We start from the raw sequence: 16,608 nt of genomic DNA, 5'->3' as shown, positions 1-16,608 counted from the left end.
ATGCACCAGTTATGAAGAAGATAACGGCTGTCTGGAGGCCTGAACACTTCCTGTTCTGTGCAGCCGTCATGCTCCTGCAGACACCAGACACACTATGATACAGGAAGTGGTGCTACAACACAGTCTAATATGCCAAATCCAACCAAACAGCTATTGAGCTGAACTGGTGTGGCAACAGCATCATTTCACAGAGAAAATGTAGAGATTAAGAGAAGTTTCCCTTAGCGAAAGATAAATATTGTGATAAAATGGAGCTTGTTCACGTCGGTTTTTCCAGAATTCCCAAACACCTTAAAATCATTACTAAACTGCCACTGTTCTTATCAAGTCACAGCTTTATTTGATTTTTCTAAACATCACAGAAATATACATTCATGGTGATCATTCTTTAAAAAACTAAAACGTGACAGTATTAATGAAATCTAAGTTTGGTAGAGTTTAAAAGCTGCACACCCATGCAACGTTTACTGAAGTTAGAATATTCTGTGGTAACACCTAGTAGCCATTGCAGATCGAGTTCTTTAAAGAAAGCCACCATTCTTTATCAAGACTTAAATCGATTAATCTGGAAACATTGTGGGAAAAACAAAGTTGCTATTTGGATTAAGTGCCTTTTTTCATAGATTTGGATAAGCAAGTTCCTAAAATGTTAAAATACGGCGTTTCACTTGTACTGTTGTTTTTCTGTGTCTGACATTAACAGATATTAAACATGTGTGGAATTATTGACCAGTTTGAGACTCCTCCTCCACCTCTAGTTCACATGGCTCACTTGTATTTTTTTAACAATAAGAAATTACAAAAACCTAAGAGGGTTACTTTCTCCTCACACTATGGGCCCGCCTTCAGTCATTACTAGATACATCTCAAATGCAGATAGCCTTCCCTTAAAAAAGAATGACTGTTTACACACAGTCATATGCTTGGAGCACTGGCAAGTTTCACAGTACACTAGAATAATTCGTTTGGCATTTTTCTATCCCTTTTTAGCTCAGAACAGTATTGACGGCATCTTGCACGCATGTACCTTGGCAACAACTAAAGCTCAGGCCCAGCCTGACCATAGACAGTTGGTAGTACTTTTTACCCCCCCAAACCTTATCAGGACCACACGAACCCCACCGTGGGCCTTTCTCACACACACACACACCCTCCTAASCCCCAATTGGTGTGAAAAATTAACAAGATACCCTTAAAAAGCAGCAGCCCCTGAACTCTCCTCACATTGAGAGTGATCCCAGTAAAACTCCAGTGTGTGAACGACGTGACCACGACTGATTGGTTGTGAAAAGGTGTTGTTCTGGACACCGACATCTCCATGTCTCCTCTCCACAACATCTCTGCATTGGTTCGTCTTCTCTCCAGGTTCAAAGCGGACCGGCGCATGGGGGGGTCTTCAGGGTGTATGGGGATCTCTTCTCTTCTGGAGCCTCTGGACCTTCTCGGTCATCCGTTTGGCACTGTAGTAGGACAGGCTTAGGCCCATGATGGCCAGCATCATGGCTATCTGGTTGACCGCGCGGTCCTGTGGCTGGGTCTGCACCTCACCCGCCACCTGTCTCTAGAGAGAACACACAAAAGGCAAAAAAGGTGAGTGATCAACGCATGGGTCGGAGAACATATCTGAACCAAATCTGGAAAAACAAAACCAATGCCTAAATTTTGCCTAAGTCAAAGATTGTATAAAAAGATAATTGAATGTGACGAAACATGAAAATGTACAGAAATAAAAGCTTCTTCCTTTCAAAAACAATACCAAAAACCCAACTTCCCCAACAACACCAGCGTTCCACATATCCACAGTGCCCTGTCATGTGCCCAGGGTTGTAGTTAGAACAGTTATTAAACATTTAGAGGGCAAGGAAAGATTTTAGCAAAAAAGGGGGAACAATGTTCTTGGTACACGAGACCAAACTCCTTGCACGCTATACCAAAGGGCAGGTGCAGAAAGTCCCCTCACAATACAGTTTTGCACTTTGCACTCCATTATCCCTGGAGGGCCTCAAAGCAAATAAGATAGGACTCCATTTTAAGCTCAGGCGTTTAGAAAGCACTGCCATATCTTCAGTGAAAAAGGCCTCTGGATACACCCGCAAGATAGCAAATACATGTTCAGAAGTATGTGGACACCTGCTCGTCGAACATCTCACTCCAAAACCATGGGCATTAACATGCAGTTGCCCCCCCCCCCCCCCCCCCCCCTGCGCTAAACGCCCCCCCGCCTCCGGGAAGGCTTTCCATTAGATGTTGGAACATTGCTGCGGCGACTTGCTTCCATTCAGCAACAAGAGCATAAGACAGGTCGTGCACTGATGTTAGGCGATTAGGCCTGGCTCGCAGTCGGCATTCCCATTCATTCCAAAGGTGTTTGATGGGGTTGAGGTCAGGCCAGTCAAGTATTCTACACCGATCTCGACAAACCATGACTGTATGCACATAGTTTTGTGCATGGCGGCATTATCAAGCTAGAACAGGAAAAGGGCCTTCCCCAAACTGTCGCCACAAAGAATCGCCTAGAATGTCATTGTATGCTGTAGCATTAAGCCCGAACCATGAAAAACCAGCCCCATTATTCCTCCTCCACCAAACTTTACAGTTGGCACTATGCGTTCGGGCAAGTAGCGTTCTCCTGGCATCTGCCAGATGGTGAAGTGTAATTCATCACTCCAGAGAACCTGTTTCCACTGCGCCAGAGTCCAATGGTGGCAAGCTTTACACCACTCCAGCCGACACTTGGCATTGCGCATGGTGATCTTAGGCTTGTGTGCGGCTGCTTGACCATGGAAACCCACTTCACGAAGCTCCCGACCAACAGCTATTGTGCTGACGTTGCTTCCAGGGGCAGTTTGGAACTCGGTAGTGAGTATTGCAATCGCTGACAGGCGATTTTTACACGCTATGAACTTCAGCACTTCGCGGTCCCGTTTTGTGAGCTTGTGTGGCCTACCACGTCGCGGCTGAGCCGCTGTTGCTCCTAGACGTTTCCACTTCACAATAACAGCACTTACAGTTGACCGTGGCAGCTCTAGCAGGGCAGAAATTTGACAAACTGACTTGTTGGAAAGGTGGCATCCTATGACGGTGCCACATTGAAAGTCACAGAGCTCTTCAGTAAGGCCATTCTAACGTTTGTCTATGGCTGTGTGCTCGATTTTATATACCTGTCAGCAATGGGTGTGGCTGAAATAGCCGAATGCACTAATTTGTGGGGGTGTCCATATACTTTTGTATCTATAGTGTATATATGGAAGTGGGATTGGAGAGGTCTGGGGCTCAGAGGGGTTGGGTTAAATGCGGAAGACACATTTCAGTTGAACTGACTAGGTTTCCCCACTTTCCCTTTCAATGAGGATGTTAGACATCTTTGATTGCCTATGCCCACCTGAAAGCAATCTCACTAATGGAGAGTATTGATTTAATAACCACATGGATAACTTATTGTATCTGAAAGCATTTTAACCATCATAAATCCAACCATAAATCCAATCAAGAACGCAGAGAAGTCCTCAATTCCATCACACATATTCAAATCCTCCAACTACAAAGAAAATCAATTGTCACAGCAACATGTGGAATTTTACGTAACAGCGAGTCACCTTCTCCTAAAGTCTATACTGGGGTCTTTGTTTTCCGAATTAGTAAAAATAGCAGAGAAAACACTTTACACAAATGACGACATGCGTCACATTCATGACTGTAAAGGATTTTTGCGGTGGAGGAGGAACAAAAGGGGGAGGAAATAATATCACCAACATTAGCGTCGATGCTAATCATATCAGTGGCTTTGTTGATGAAAGCAGATTGTGGGTGTCAGATAGGGGGGGGGGGGGGGTCTTCTGGGGCAAGCGGATACTATTATACATCAAGCCGAGATTCCCGCCTGGCTGAATTCAACATGGACTGACAAGTTAGCGTTGGTAATGCCGTTTTACCAACTGGTCACTTGCCTCGTTTAGAGTCTACAGTAGAACTCAGGCAAAAAGGGGGAAAACACTAATTCAATTTTAAATAGGATTAGAGAGGCAGTTTTCATTCGCTTTCAGCTACTGGGTGTGAGCAGGGAAACCATGGCCTTGGAGTAACGCTCAAATACTCTGAAGTGGTCCATTTTTCATTTCGCTTACATCCACATCTGAGCCAAGGGGGAAGTTAAACCTCGTCACACTACTCTTACATTCCAAGTCAAGTGAATCATCTGAGCTGGCATTTCCTAAGTCAACAAGTACTCTATTGAAAAATTGGTCATGGCCATTGTTGTTATTCAAGCCTAAAGATCAGCAAATACAAAACTGTTAAAGGGAGGATAGGAATTTCATTGACTGGTGTGGGAGTGGATATGGTGCCCAGATGATTTATTTCTAATGCATCTGCAACTCTAGAACACAATACTGGTAATCCGTTGTTCTGAAATGGAATGATATTGTTTTTTTCCAATCAAGTGTTGACGCTTCCACATGGACTGCRTCTTTACAGTATTCAGTGCTGACTCACCGTAACAAGTCATATCAATAAGTAGACAGAAGTGTCAATATATTTCCTGCCACATGAATTCATACAGTATTAGGCACACCCAAAACCCCAAATGAAAAGGTCATCAATAGTTTACAAACCTGTAGGAGGCGGAAGTATCCAGGTGTCAGTCTGCCCAGTCTGATGATCATGTCTGTAGTGGGTCTGGGGTTGGTTTCTTTGTGCGGTGTGTTGATGCAGCTCTGGTCTGGAGACCTGCAGAGAAAGAGATAATGGAGTCACTCCATCTGACCACTAAGCCAATAGGAAACCATAATTCATCCCATGTGTAGAGGCATACTGATACCTCAATAAAGAGTGTTTTCAGAAMCATCCAAGTAGCACTAAACTTCGTTAAACACGGAGGAAAAAAATAAAGAAATGTGCTTACAAATTAAACCAAAGCCTCTTCAAGTTTGATACCGGCGACAGACTGGCAAAATGAGAAACGAGGCCGTTCTCTATGCTTGCAAATAAACTCAAACCATCTGAACGGCTTCGAGGAAGGGAACAGTTCTTGCCTGAGGCGAGGACTATGAACAAACCCAGTCTCCCTGATCCGGTCCAGTGCAGTCTAGTTTCGTTACAGACMAACCCATCCAGAAAARRGTACCACCGTCAGAACTAACATCTGGTCTGGTTTTGGACCTGACACCGTTTCTCAGAACCTTTAAAAATGTTTTATAATAATCTTAAAATCAGCACATCTGAACTAGATCTGACGAGGKCAACAATGTTGCTATTCACGAAGCCGTGAACTTGACTCGAAAAACGTTAAATTCATTCAGCCTCTGAAGATAATGACATGTAATGAGTGGTCATCTTGATTATCATCATCATTCCAATTCAAGGAATTCCCTCCAAACACTAAATGCAGGACAATTTTCCAGATCATTTTCAAATGCGACATCCCTAATTGGAAAGAGCCAAATTCTAGCCTTTAAAGTGTTCAATTGTCTTTTTTCTTTACTTCCAACTGCTTGAGTGGCTTGCTTTGAAGTACATTCCTGCGAGATGCGGGAAACTGAGCGATAGTGCTCCAACTCACAAGTCAAGTAAACAGGACCAGCTGTGTGTGGGGGGGGGGGACAACAACACCACCACTAAAGAGATCCTAATGAACTCATTATGCCATCATCTAAATGCATCTCTCCATGACCAATAACATGGGTCCTATGTCAAAGTTCACCAATCAGTGAACATCGCATCAAGAACAACAATTTCACTGGGGAGGCAAGGGGAAAAAGCTGGCAGTGTGCAGGGAAGGTAGAAACATGCGAGGGATTCATCTGCCAACCTGGTTGCGATTACACCCTTTTGCTCAGGCTAAAAAAAAGAGGATGCACCAAAAACTCCTAGAAATTTCGGGTTTCCGACTTGCTCCTGGGCAAAAAGCRGTCCGGAATGCAGTCGTAAAAAAAAAAACGTTGGATCCTCCACAMCTTCCACAGGCTCTGTGGTGGTAAAGATCCTGTAGCTGCTACTCCAACTGGCCAGTCTGAATTCCAACCACCTAGCGCCCAGCCAACCAAAGAGCACCTGGTAGTTTGGGTACCCCACAGTGTGACGGGAGACTGGAACTACGGAGAAAGCTTCTGCTGTATGCTCCGCCCTATTATATAGCCCAGTCTCACCCAACCAGATCTGCAGACTTGCCCAACACACACACACACAGCTGTCAAAATGCATCACTCTCTGTGGCTTGCGCTCTAACACACTCAAGCCAAACCCTCTTCCCCACCACAATAGTATAAAAACTCGGTGACCTGTCAGATGGTATTTGCTCATCCAGCCAACACATTGGAAAGAGAGAGAGAAAAGTGTTCATAAGCTTAACAGCACACGTCTAAGGGAACATGTGTGTCAACGTGTTGGACTATGTAACAACGTTGGCCTGCCCTCTTAATCTCCTCCAACAGTAGCAGAAATATCAGGATTTGCCTTCCAGAACTGACCACTCCTTGTTCATGTTGACTTGGAAAAACAACATCATTCACATTAGTGGGTCATTTCGCCTTTATGATTGTGGAGTCTGTTTGTGTTACATAAGCTCCTTCCATTTCACTGGGCTAATATTTGCGGTTTCTCTTCCGGAAATCTTCCAAACAATGATGTAACCAATGTTTACTCCACCTAATCGTTGAGTCTTCACCAGAATCTTACTTTTAATTATGTTCATGGCTTCATGCCAAATTATGGCATTGCTCGACATCCATACTGTTGATGGACAATGACGTCACAACCTTGTAGTAGTATCCCATCATGCCATGCTAGATCAATGTCCTTTTGGGCAATGCTATTTGATGTGTTCTATATCTTTGAAGGGTTCCTTCACTACTCAACTATCAAAGATGTGTTACTACAGAGATTCATGGCCAAAGCCAGCTCCATCACCTTGTGGCCAAGATCACACAGTAGACCAATCCAAAGCTTTCTTTAAATCTGTCAGCAAAGCAGGGGTCCGATTAACAACCTTAAAATAATCTGGATTGTTGGGTCTCCATTCAAATAATCCAATTAGGAGATTAAATTAAGTCAATCTTTGGTTTTGAACAGGTTCTCTGTCGACATTCTCAAAGCTAATAAAGAACATACCGATATCAATTTATCCAATGTAATTAAATTTACAAAATCAGGGACACTTGTCTGGTAAACCAATTTTGGGAATTGGAACTCTAATGTTTTGTGGTCGAGGTTTGGATATAGGCTATATCTATAAAAAATATGAGTACAGTGAGAAGACATCCACCCTCATCAATACATCCTCTCAAATGACATGGGAATTCCCTGCCCTTTTTGGGTTCTGATCTTTGCTGTGAACATGGCTTCGGATCAAGCTATAAAAGGCCTGCTTAAGAGCTGCTTTCAGACCAGGAAGAGAGGGACAGAGGCCGTGAAAACACACAAAGGGGGGGATGGGTTGGGGAGAGAGYAAGAGCAGCAGCCCTCTGCAAAAATGACCTAATCGCTCTCTCGAAATTCCAATTTAAGGGCTTTATTGGCATGGGAAACATGTTAACATTGCCAAAGCAAGTGAGGATAAAAGTGAAATTAACAGTAAACATTACACTCACAGAAGTCCCAAAAGAATAGACATTTCAAATGTCATATGTCTATATACAGTGTTGTAACGATGTGCAAATAGTTCAAGTACAAAGGGGAAAATAAATAAACATGGGTTGTATTTACAATGGTGTTTGTTCTTCACTGGTTGCCCTTTTTGTGTGGCAATAGGTCACACATCTTGCTGCTGTGATGGCACACTGTGATATTTCACCCAGTAAATAAGTGTCTCTAATATGGTCATACATTTGGCAGGAGGTTAGGAAGTGCAGCTCAGTTTCCACCTCCTTTTGTGAGCAGTGTGAACAGCATGTCTTCTCTGGAGAGCCAGGTCTGCCACGGCAGCCTTTCTCAATAGCAAGGCTATGCTCACCGAGTCTGTACATAGTCAAAGCGTTCTTTAAGTTTGGGTCACACAGTGGTCAGGTATTCTGCCACTGTGTACTCTCTGTTAAGGACCAAATAGCATTCTAGTTCGCTCTGTTTTTTTGTTAATTCTTTCCAATGTGTCAAGTTTCATGATTTGGTTGGGTCTAATTGTGTTGCTGTCCTGGGGATCTGTGGGGTGTGTTTGTGAACAGAGCCCCAGGACCAGCTTGCTTAGGGGACTCTTCTCCAGGTTCATCTCTCTGTAGGTGATGGCTTTGTTATGGAAGGTTTGGGAATCGCTTCCTTTTAGGTGGTTGTAGAATTTAACAGCTCTTTTCTGGATTTTGATAATTAGCGAGTATCAGCCTAATTCTGCATGCATTATTTGGTGTTTTGCGTTGTAAACGGAGGATATTTCTGCAGAATTCAATCACTCCCTCTCTGACACAAGAGCAGTAAAAATTTCATTAGCCTTATGTTTCTGCTGCACCAGTCTTGTGAGCAGATACAGCAAGCCCCCGAACTCACAGCCAATGACAGCCTTCTAGAGCTCCTTCATCCCTCCTATCTTCCCACATCTTCACTCCCCGTACTGTTCCCATCTAAAACAACTTGGAGGTTTCTCCACTGAGTGACGTGGGCTGATAAATGGGGAGAGCTAGAGGCATCAGGTGCTGAGACGGTGCTACTGTCAGAGCTTCAATCTCTCCTCAGAGCCACCGATCTGACCTCAACGGCTCCGCGGCAGCATTACATCACATCATAAATCTGATCGATTTAAACGTTGTGTAATCTCCATTCTCCCCAGTGCTTACTGGGCTTAAGACCTACCTTCTACTTCATATGACCGTAGCGTGTGCACTAGTTTCCATATTTCCTCATTCGAGCAGCGATAAGCCATGCCGACGTAGAGCATGCTCGCATTGACTGGCTTCTCCTTGTTTCTGTGGCGTGGAATGGAAATCAGACCTGGTCAAGGGGCTTGCACAAAATGGTCAGAGTCATTTAATCTTTCATCAAGAKGGGGAAAGCATCACCACAACCCCCACAGTCAAGCCCCCTGTGTCTGTGATTGTCGTGATTCACAGGCAAGCCATCAGCTGTGCATGAAGGAGTCCCAGGCCCMAAATTAAATTGTGGGAGTTTTTCCAGAAGTGGCACATGCACCTAATCTGAAGTGAATCTTGCTCTGAAAAAGGAGGGCCACCGTTTCCATCACGTCTTTGCAGTGTGGCTTGTAAACAATGAAGACCATTAGCACAAGCCATTCGAAGTCAAATCAGAACCAACTGGGCCGGCCATAAAATTTGAATGCAGATTACGACACCTACCACGCAGAGTTGATATGTCAGTGAAAAAAAAAAAAAAAAGCAGGAAGGAGGGCGTGTGATGACAATCAATCGTCAATTGGCATTGAGACATTGATTACGTTGCTTAATTAATGAAAATGTAAAGATCACATAACGTATGATGCTTCTAGGAATCTCATATCAATACATTATCACCATATTATGCACTCTCGACTAGTGTGGGAGGGGTGGATGGGGGACGTATAGTCTTATCGGAGATATAGCATCAGAAGTTAACCAGAGATCAACGTGAAGGGTTTTATCAGTTTAGTCCTGCAAAAAGGTCAAACGTACACATGACTAGATGGTATAGTTAATATATACAGTCCATGGATGCAACCATATAGGCCTAGAGGCATTCTAAACAAGACCCAAGTAGCAACTTTTAACCAACATAGCTTGTACTTGGTGAGAGGTGAACATTTCGGGACGGCAGGTAGCCTAGTGGTTAGTGTTGGGCCAGTAACCGAAAGGTTGCTGGATTGAATCCCCGAGCTGACAAGGTAAAAACCTGTTGTTCTGCAWGGCAGTTAACCCACTGTTCCCTGGTAGGCCGTCATTGAAAATAAGAATTTGTTCTTAACTGACTTGCCTAGTTAAAAAAAACACATAGGCCTATTGTGCATTTTAAACACAACAGACAGCAAACTCCAATGACAAACACCCACATGTGTGAAATTATGCCCATCCCTGGCATGTAATTAACCAGAAACAGTGTTACAGAATTTCACATACCCCACCCTATGTGACCCCTCCCCTACAGACATGCCAGTGCAATTTTAAATCACCCCATTGTCCTCATTTCTCAGTCAAAGCCCCTATACCGCCACCTCAAACCTGGAATGGAGGATCGCTGCCGCCACCTGCCTCTTGCATGTGTGAACAACGACCATTACAGTTGTTACAGTATTTACACATATAGTAGTACTTTTCTCAGTTAAACTAACAAATGCAGTACAACCTTATTATTTTACATTGTTTTCTGAAGACATTTACACAAGATTTTAATAATCTTATGAAATGCATCAATAGCCACCTAATAAATCTAGTTTTGCCAGGACACCAGGGTTAACACCCCTAATCTTACGATAAGTGCCATGGGATCTTCAGTGACCACAGAGAGTCAGGACACCCGTTTAAAGTCCCATCCGAAAGACAGCGCCCTGCACAGGACAACGTCTCCAATCACTGCCCTGGGGCATTGAGATATTATTTTTGATTTTTATTATTTTAGACACAAGGAAAGGGTGCCTCCTACTGGCCCTCCAACACCACTTCCAGCAGGATCTGGTCTCCCATCCAGGGACTGACCAGGACCAACCCTGCTCAGCTTCAGAAGCAAGCCAGCAGTGGGATGCAGGGTGGTATGCTGCTAGCAAGAACCAGCATTCAGCAGTTTCTCCCCAAAAAGTTGCACCATATTTCATAAGCTGTTGAAACAAGATGCTTTTYAATTTCGCAGACATCCAACAAAATAYAATGAATACTTTTAGATAAGCAGTGCTGCAGGGTAATTGGGATCCCGAGTGGCGCAGCAGTCTAAGGCACTGCATCTCAGTGCAAGAAGCTTCACTACAGTCCCTGCTTTCAAATCCAAGCTGTATCACATCTGGATGTGATTGGGAGTCCCAAAGGGCGGTGCACAATTGGCCCAACGTTGTCTAGGTTTGGCCGGGTTAGGCCGTCATTGTAAATAAGAATTTGTTAACTGACATGCCTAGTTAAATAAAGTTAAGATTCAATGGTGACAAACTGCCAAAACTAAGGCTGTTCACACAGGCAGCCCATTCTGATTTTTTCACACCAAATTGGTATTTTGACCAATCACAAGAGTTTATTTTTATAGGGACAGTGCACATTAATCAACGTTTCAGTAAATGTTCCGGTTTTAGCCAGCCGGCTAATTTTCAACCGAAGTCTCTGGGCAGGTTATTAAAAACAATTACAATACAGACAATCAATGAGCAGTGAGCACACGCAGAGCAACATAGGACAAGCAAGACATAGCATGCAGACAGAGCAACATAGCATAAAAGCAACAACACAAAATTCATAAAAGCAACAGTGTTTCCACACCTCACAAGCAACAGACATGGAAAGCGGCAATACACAACTAGGGACGGCAGGTCCCCTCGCTCTGGATAAGAGCGTCTGCTCTTGGCCGGTAGGGATATCCTTGTCTCAGTATGTAAAAAAATAAATAATAATAATTAAAAAAAAAAAATATATATATATATATATATTATATATATATAGGAAAAAAATCGAATAAAAGAAACTAAAAAATATAAGCAAAAAAGATACAATTGTAAATAAAAAATGTATGCACTCTACTGTAAGTCGCTCTGGATAAGAGCGTCTGCTAAATGACTAAAATGTAAATGTAAAAATGTAGGGATTATGTTCACTAGTCTGACTGGCCTTTAGCCATGTATTCATGTTTTTTTTGTGAAAGTGTGATAGGTGGTGCAATTGTGTGTCTGATGTCAGTGTATCCAAACATGGGAAGAGCTCACAGAGAAAACAGATTGACTAAAGGTGCTTTTCCTTAAGGGAACTATACTGTCACTGCTCATGGCAGACCTTGTGGATCTGCAGCCATATGTTTRGGTTTTCTGTTTAACAAAAGTACTGAGTGGAGGGGGAGCCAGGCCATTTAGGATCTTGAATACAAATCATGCGTCGGTGTATTGCACTAGATTTTTCTGACGATGTAACAGTGATGGCTATTGGGCTTCCTATCAAGCACTTTGAGAGCCTGTTCATAGACAGACACTGGGTTTAAATGTTGTACAGCAAGCTTGGGCCCAACTAGTCAAGCAGTATCATAGATTTGAAGTACAGTTTTGCTACCTCTATAGTCAAACAATTTCGTATAAATCGGAATTTCGCTAGGTTGAATTTGGTTATTTGAGTTACCTTTTTTCACCTGCTTTTTAAAAAGAGAGGTTGGAATCAAGTATGATGCCAAGGTACTTAAAAATCAGATACCACCTGGAGCTTCTCCCCTGACACAGAAATCTGTCTCAGTAGCATCAGCTGCCCTCTTTGTGAAGAACATGCAGACAGTTTTCTTTCACATTTAGATGCAAACATGAGTCACTGAGCCACTTTGTCACCTGGACCATTACAGTAGTGAGTTCTTGTGTAGCTTGTTGTTTGCTTGTGTAACAGTATAGCTTCCGTCCCTCTCCTCGCCCCTACCTGGGCTCTCTGCAGACATCGACAACAGCCACCCTCGAAGCATCGTTACCCATCGCTCCACAAAAGCCACGGCCCTTGCAGAGCAAGGGGAACAACTACTTCAGAGCGAGTGACGTCACCGATTGAAACGCTATTAGCGCGCACCCCGCTAACCATTTCACGTCGGTTACACATGCACATATATCACTGTATCATCTGAACTTCAGACCCAGTACATACAGAAGACAGATCATTAATGTACAGGCTGAACAGGAGGGGCCCCAGTATTGACCCTTGGGGCACGCCCACATCATAGCTAAGAGTGGGCGACAGCTCATTGCTTACTCTGAAACACTGAGTTCTGCCTTCAAGGTATGATTTCATCCATCTCAAAGCATCGGGGGAAAAGTTGAACTTGGACAATTGTGAGGAGAACCTCATGGTTAACAGTATCAAAAGCCTTCCTTAGGTCCAGAACACAGCCCCAAAAACAACCCTTTGTTCAACAGGGTGGCAGGTAGCCTAGTGGTTASAGCAACGGGTCAGTAACCGAAAGGTTGCTAGATCRAATCCMMGAGCTGACAAGGTAAAAAAAATATGTCTTTCTGCTCCTGAACAAGGCAGTTAAACCCCCTRTTCCTAGGCCGTCATTGTAAATAAGAATTTGTTCTTAAAAGGTTGCCTGGTTAAAAAAAAAAATCTTGGTCTTCACATTTTCCAGAAGAAAGCAGTTGGCCGTTTCTGTGGAGTGTTTTGCTCTGAAGCCAAACTGTGTGGAGTGTAATGTGAAGGGGCTGTTGAGGTGAGCAATCAGTTGTTCTGCTACACACTAACAACCTTCGACACCACAGGTAGTATACTAGTGGGCCTGTAGTTACTCACGTCAGCAGGGTCACCCGATTTAAAGAYTGTCGTTATTATGGCATAACTTCAAGACACTTGGAAACACCCCTGACCAATAGATGTGTTGGTGACCTTAGCAATGGGGCCAATGAGTGACTCTTTGTAGTTTGTAAGAAAGGTAGACTGCAGCCCAAACACATATTTGGCTTTAGAGTTCTTTAGTGAGCTAATCACCTTGTTCACCTCTGACTCAGAAACCTCCCTTAGGTTGAGTGTCATTCACTAGCACTGAGCCCAAGAAACCAATGTGTCAGTATCCTGACAGAGTCAATAAAGTAGGAATTRAAGGCTATTGCTATTTCGACTGCATCCTGTGTTAGATTGTCACTCACCATGATTTCTAGTCTTTTTGCAGTGTTACTATGATCTTTCCCTGTTAACTTTTTTTTTTAGATTCTCCCAGATCAATTTAGAATTTCCCTTTGCTTTACCAATTATGTTAATAAAAAAAGTTTGCCTTGGCCTGTCTGATTTCTTTCATCACCTTATTTCTCAACATGGTAAACCTACATCTGTCATGCTCTAATTTGTACTTTATGGATATTTTTAGAGCATGATCTCATTCTTTCATCAGTTACCAGATTTCTCCATTTAGCCAAGGAATAGTGCTCTTTTGGCCAGGTTTAGTTTTGATTTTCTTTAGGAAGCCATTTATTGTAGTCTGGATTGTGGATAGAAACACCTGAATATTTGCTTCCACATCTGTATAGGACAAGAGATCATTCCAGCTCATTTCCTTAATTGCATTTTCAAAATAATTAAATTCACTCTTAGAAAGCCTGGTCGACTCAGAATACCTAACAGTAGAGGTTAAACCTGTTCTTAGAAAGCTTTCTGGCTATAAGTGTCAGACTATGATCAGATAGCCCAGTAACAATATTGAATGATTTAGTCAGTCACTCTCTCTGGTTTAATTACTGAACACCAGAGCAATCTGTGTTTTAGAGCAACAAGTCACCCTGGATTGCCCTTTAACTAGCTGTGTAAGGTCAAATGTATTAGGGATCAGTTTGAGGTTTTTCCTACAAGACTTGTCTTCATAATTCATGTTAAAATCTCCCATTAAGATGACCTCTTTCCCCAAAATCACATTCCCTAAGCATGTTATTAAACTGCTCAAAAGACACTTTTTGGTGGAAGATGGTCTATACATTCCAATAAGGGTAAAATAGATTTGGGGAGACAGTGTAACGTTTAGGCCAATACATTCTAGTTCATTATCACATGACAACTCAATTTGTTTACATCAGATATGTTCTTTAATGTAAATATGACCCCCTCTTCCTTTGATCATGTCTCTCCTGAAAACATTGTAGCCAGGCACAATCAAAGCAGCATATGGATATTTTTATGGAGCCATGTCTCTGAAAGGCAGAGGAAGTCAAGGTTGGAGTCTGTGAGAAGATGTTGAATTTATCACTTTTTGAAATGACACTGCGAATGTTCAAGTGCCCCCCTATTAGTCCCTTGGGCTTAGCTCGTGGGTCCCAGATAACTCGAGTGATTGACACATTGAAAAAAAGTTACATTTTCTGTGTTTTCTGACGGCTAGGTTTAGGCCGTTTTGATTAGGGGCAGTTCGGTAGTGCAATTAACTATCCCTTCCGCTTTGACTGGACGCGGGAACTAATTGCGTGCCAGAAGTAGTCAGGGATCGCGTATATCGACTTGGATATGTTTGGAGAGTCAAATTCCAACTTGGAGCCGGGTGACTCGAGAGAAACCATGGGACCATAGCACTCACCCACTTCCGCGACGACCCGTGGATCCATCCACTGCTTTCCACTCCGGTGAGTATCGCTGGCTCGGCGATACTAGGCCCAGGGTTGAGTTGCTCATCCCCGGAGATCCGGAGTGTAGTTTAACAGTTTCCAATAAATGTTGGGACTTGTTTGTTACTCCTAAATGGTTCAGTGGAATAGGGAGCGATGTATACTTGGCCACTATTCAGAACATTACGGTATGCTGTGTACTGTCCGCTCCCGTGGAAAGGYGAACCAATGTGTTTGGTGTTGGTATTCACCGGCAGTAGATTAATTGTGTCATCCCAGCAAGGACGCACTGAGATCAGTAGGGCAGTTACATAACTGACAATCGTGGCAATGTACTGGAGAAAAAACGCATAATTGCGCTTTAAATCTTTGCATTAGTTACTTAACTGGAGTCGGTGTACACCTGATGTTTTAGATCAAATAACAGCATCTGTAGAAGCCTCCCTCCCGTCTGCCGTCTATTACGCCAAATCTTTAACTGATCTGATGGTCAAAATATAAATTGTGGGGGGAAAAAATGATATTGGGCTGCCTGTCTAAGCAGCCTAAGTGGTTCCAGCACTAATTTAAAAACCACACCTATTAATTCCAAATGAAAAAAAGTAAAATAATTTCTTTAACTAATCAATAATATCTATCCCATTGGGCGGTTATACTTTAATTACACAAATCAATTAATAAAAAATAACTTTGCCTAGCGGCTCCATCCATATTGTTAACCAAACAAGTCATATTGTGGCGTAAAAATCTGTTATCTTTCCCCCAAAAATGTTATAATACAATTCAACCATTTTTCTACCCCTCCAGTACGTGCTCATTTCCATTGTTAGCTAATTAATCATTGAGTCAACCAATTACAAACGGTTGGAAATCAATTGTGGACACACAAACTAATTTTCGCGCAAAAGTGTCAGTTAAAAAGCTGTAGATTGAACTGACCTGCAACTGTGCTCGGATTGAGCTGGTTGAAATGTGCTCAAACGAGGGAGTACAAGCACACGATGGTCACGTATCAAGCTATATAGGAAGCCAGGCCAGCCTATAGATACATGGGGTGGGTGGGGCAATCTGAGCCATGAGTCACACAGACCCCTATGAATAGAATGTGCTCGCCTAGTGCGGTTTATAGGCTACATAATTGATTAATTGACTGTTGTTGGAGTATTGCTTTYGTTGACTGAAGATAGGTTATTGGCCCAACGAGCAACAGACAGACATTTAGCACACAAATGGTTAGTTTAGTGCTCTGCTGTGTAGGCTAGTTGTATGTAGTTGAACTCTAGTCTAACGCAGGGCTGGGCAACTCCAGTTCTCCGGAGCCTGATTGGTGTCACACTTTTGGCCCCTGGTCTAATGCCATGGTGATGGAAGACAGAAGCTATACATTATTATAAACTGGGTGCTGATTGGCTGACAGCCATGGTATATCAGACCGTATACCACGGATATGACAAAACATT

At 43.0% G+C, this 16,608-nt stretch overlaps 1 protein-coding gene across 4 annotated transcripts; it reads right to left on the bottom strand.

Annotated features, from left to right (window-relative positions):
• Positions 1-317: 317 nt before the first annotated feature.
• Positions 318-16,204, bottom strand: LOC139023705 (putative transmembrane protein ZNF593OS). 4 transcript variants are annotated; one of them, XR_011474839.1, is made up of 3 exons: positions 16,088-16,204; positions 4,611-4,725; positions 318-1,561 (listed from the first exon to the last, which is right to left on the bottom strand). XR_011474839.1 is itself a non-coding variant. In XM_070437362.1 (3 exons), the coding sequence occupies exons 1-3, from the start codon at positions 15,213-15,215 to the stop codon at positions 1,397-1,399; spliced, it is 375 nt and encodes a 124-aa protein (XP_070293463.1). In that variant the 5' UTR covers positions 15,216-16,067; the 3' UTR covers positions 318-1,396. The 4 variants fall into 4 exon arrangements, 1 of the variants encoding a protein (XP_070293463.1); XR_011474840.1 differs by lacking the exon at positions 16,088-16,204 and adding an exon at positions 5,807-6,123; XR_011474841.1 differs by lacking the exon at positions 16,088-16,204 and adding an exon at positions 4,901-5,798.
• Positions 16,205-16,608: the final 404 nt, after the last annotated feature.

This window comes from Salvelinus sp. IW2-2015, linkage group LG35, assembly GCF_002910315.2.
Source record: "Salvelinus sp. IW2-2015 linkage group LG35, ASM291031v2, whole genome shotgun sequence".
Classification (NCBI taxonomy): Eukaryota; Metazoa; Chordata; class Actinopteri; order Salmoniformes; family Salmonidae; genus Salvelinus; species Salvelinus sp. IW2-2015.
Note: the sequence above shows the minus strand (reverse complement) of the source record. Positions and strands in the feature narration are given on the sequence as shown.

Coding starts and splice junctions, on each gene's coding strand:
- LOC139023705 (XM_070437362.1), bottom strand. CDS start 15,215: ATGAGCAACTCAACCCTGGGCCTAGTATCGCCGAGCCAGCGATACTCA. Junction 4,726..15,120: donor ACGGGTCGTCGCGGAAGTGG/GTGAGTGCTATG, acceptor CTTTCTCTGCAG/GTCTCCAGACCAGAGCTGCA. Junction 1,562..4,610: donor GATACTTCCGCCTCCTACAG/GTTTGTAAACTA, acceptor TGTTCTCTCTAG/AGACAGGTGGCGGGTGAGGT.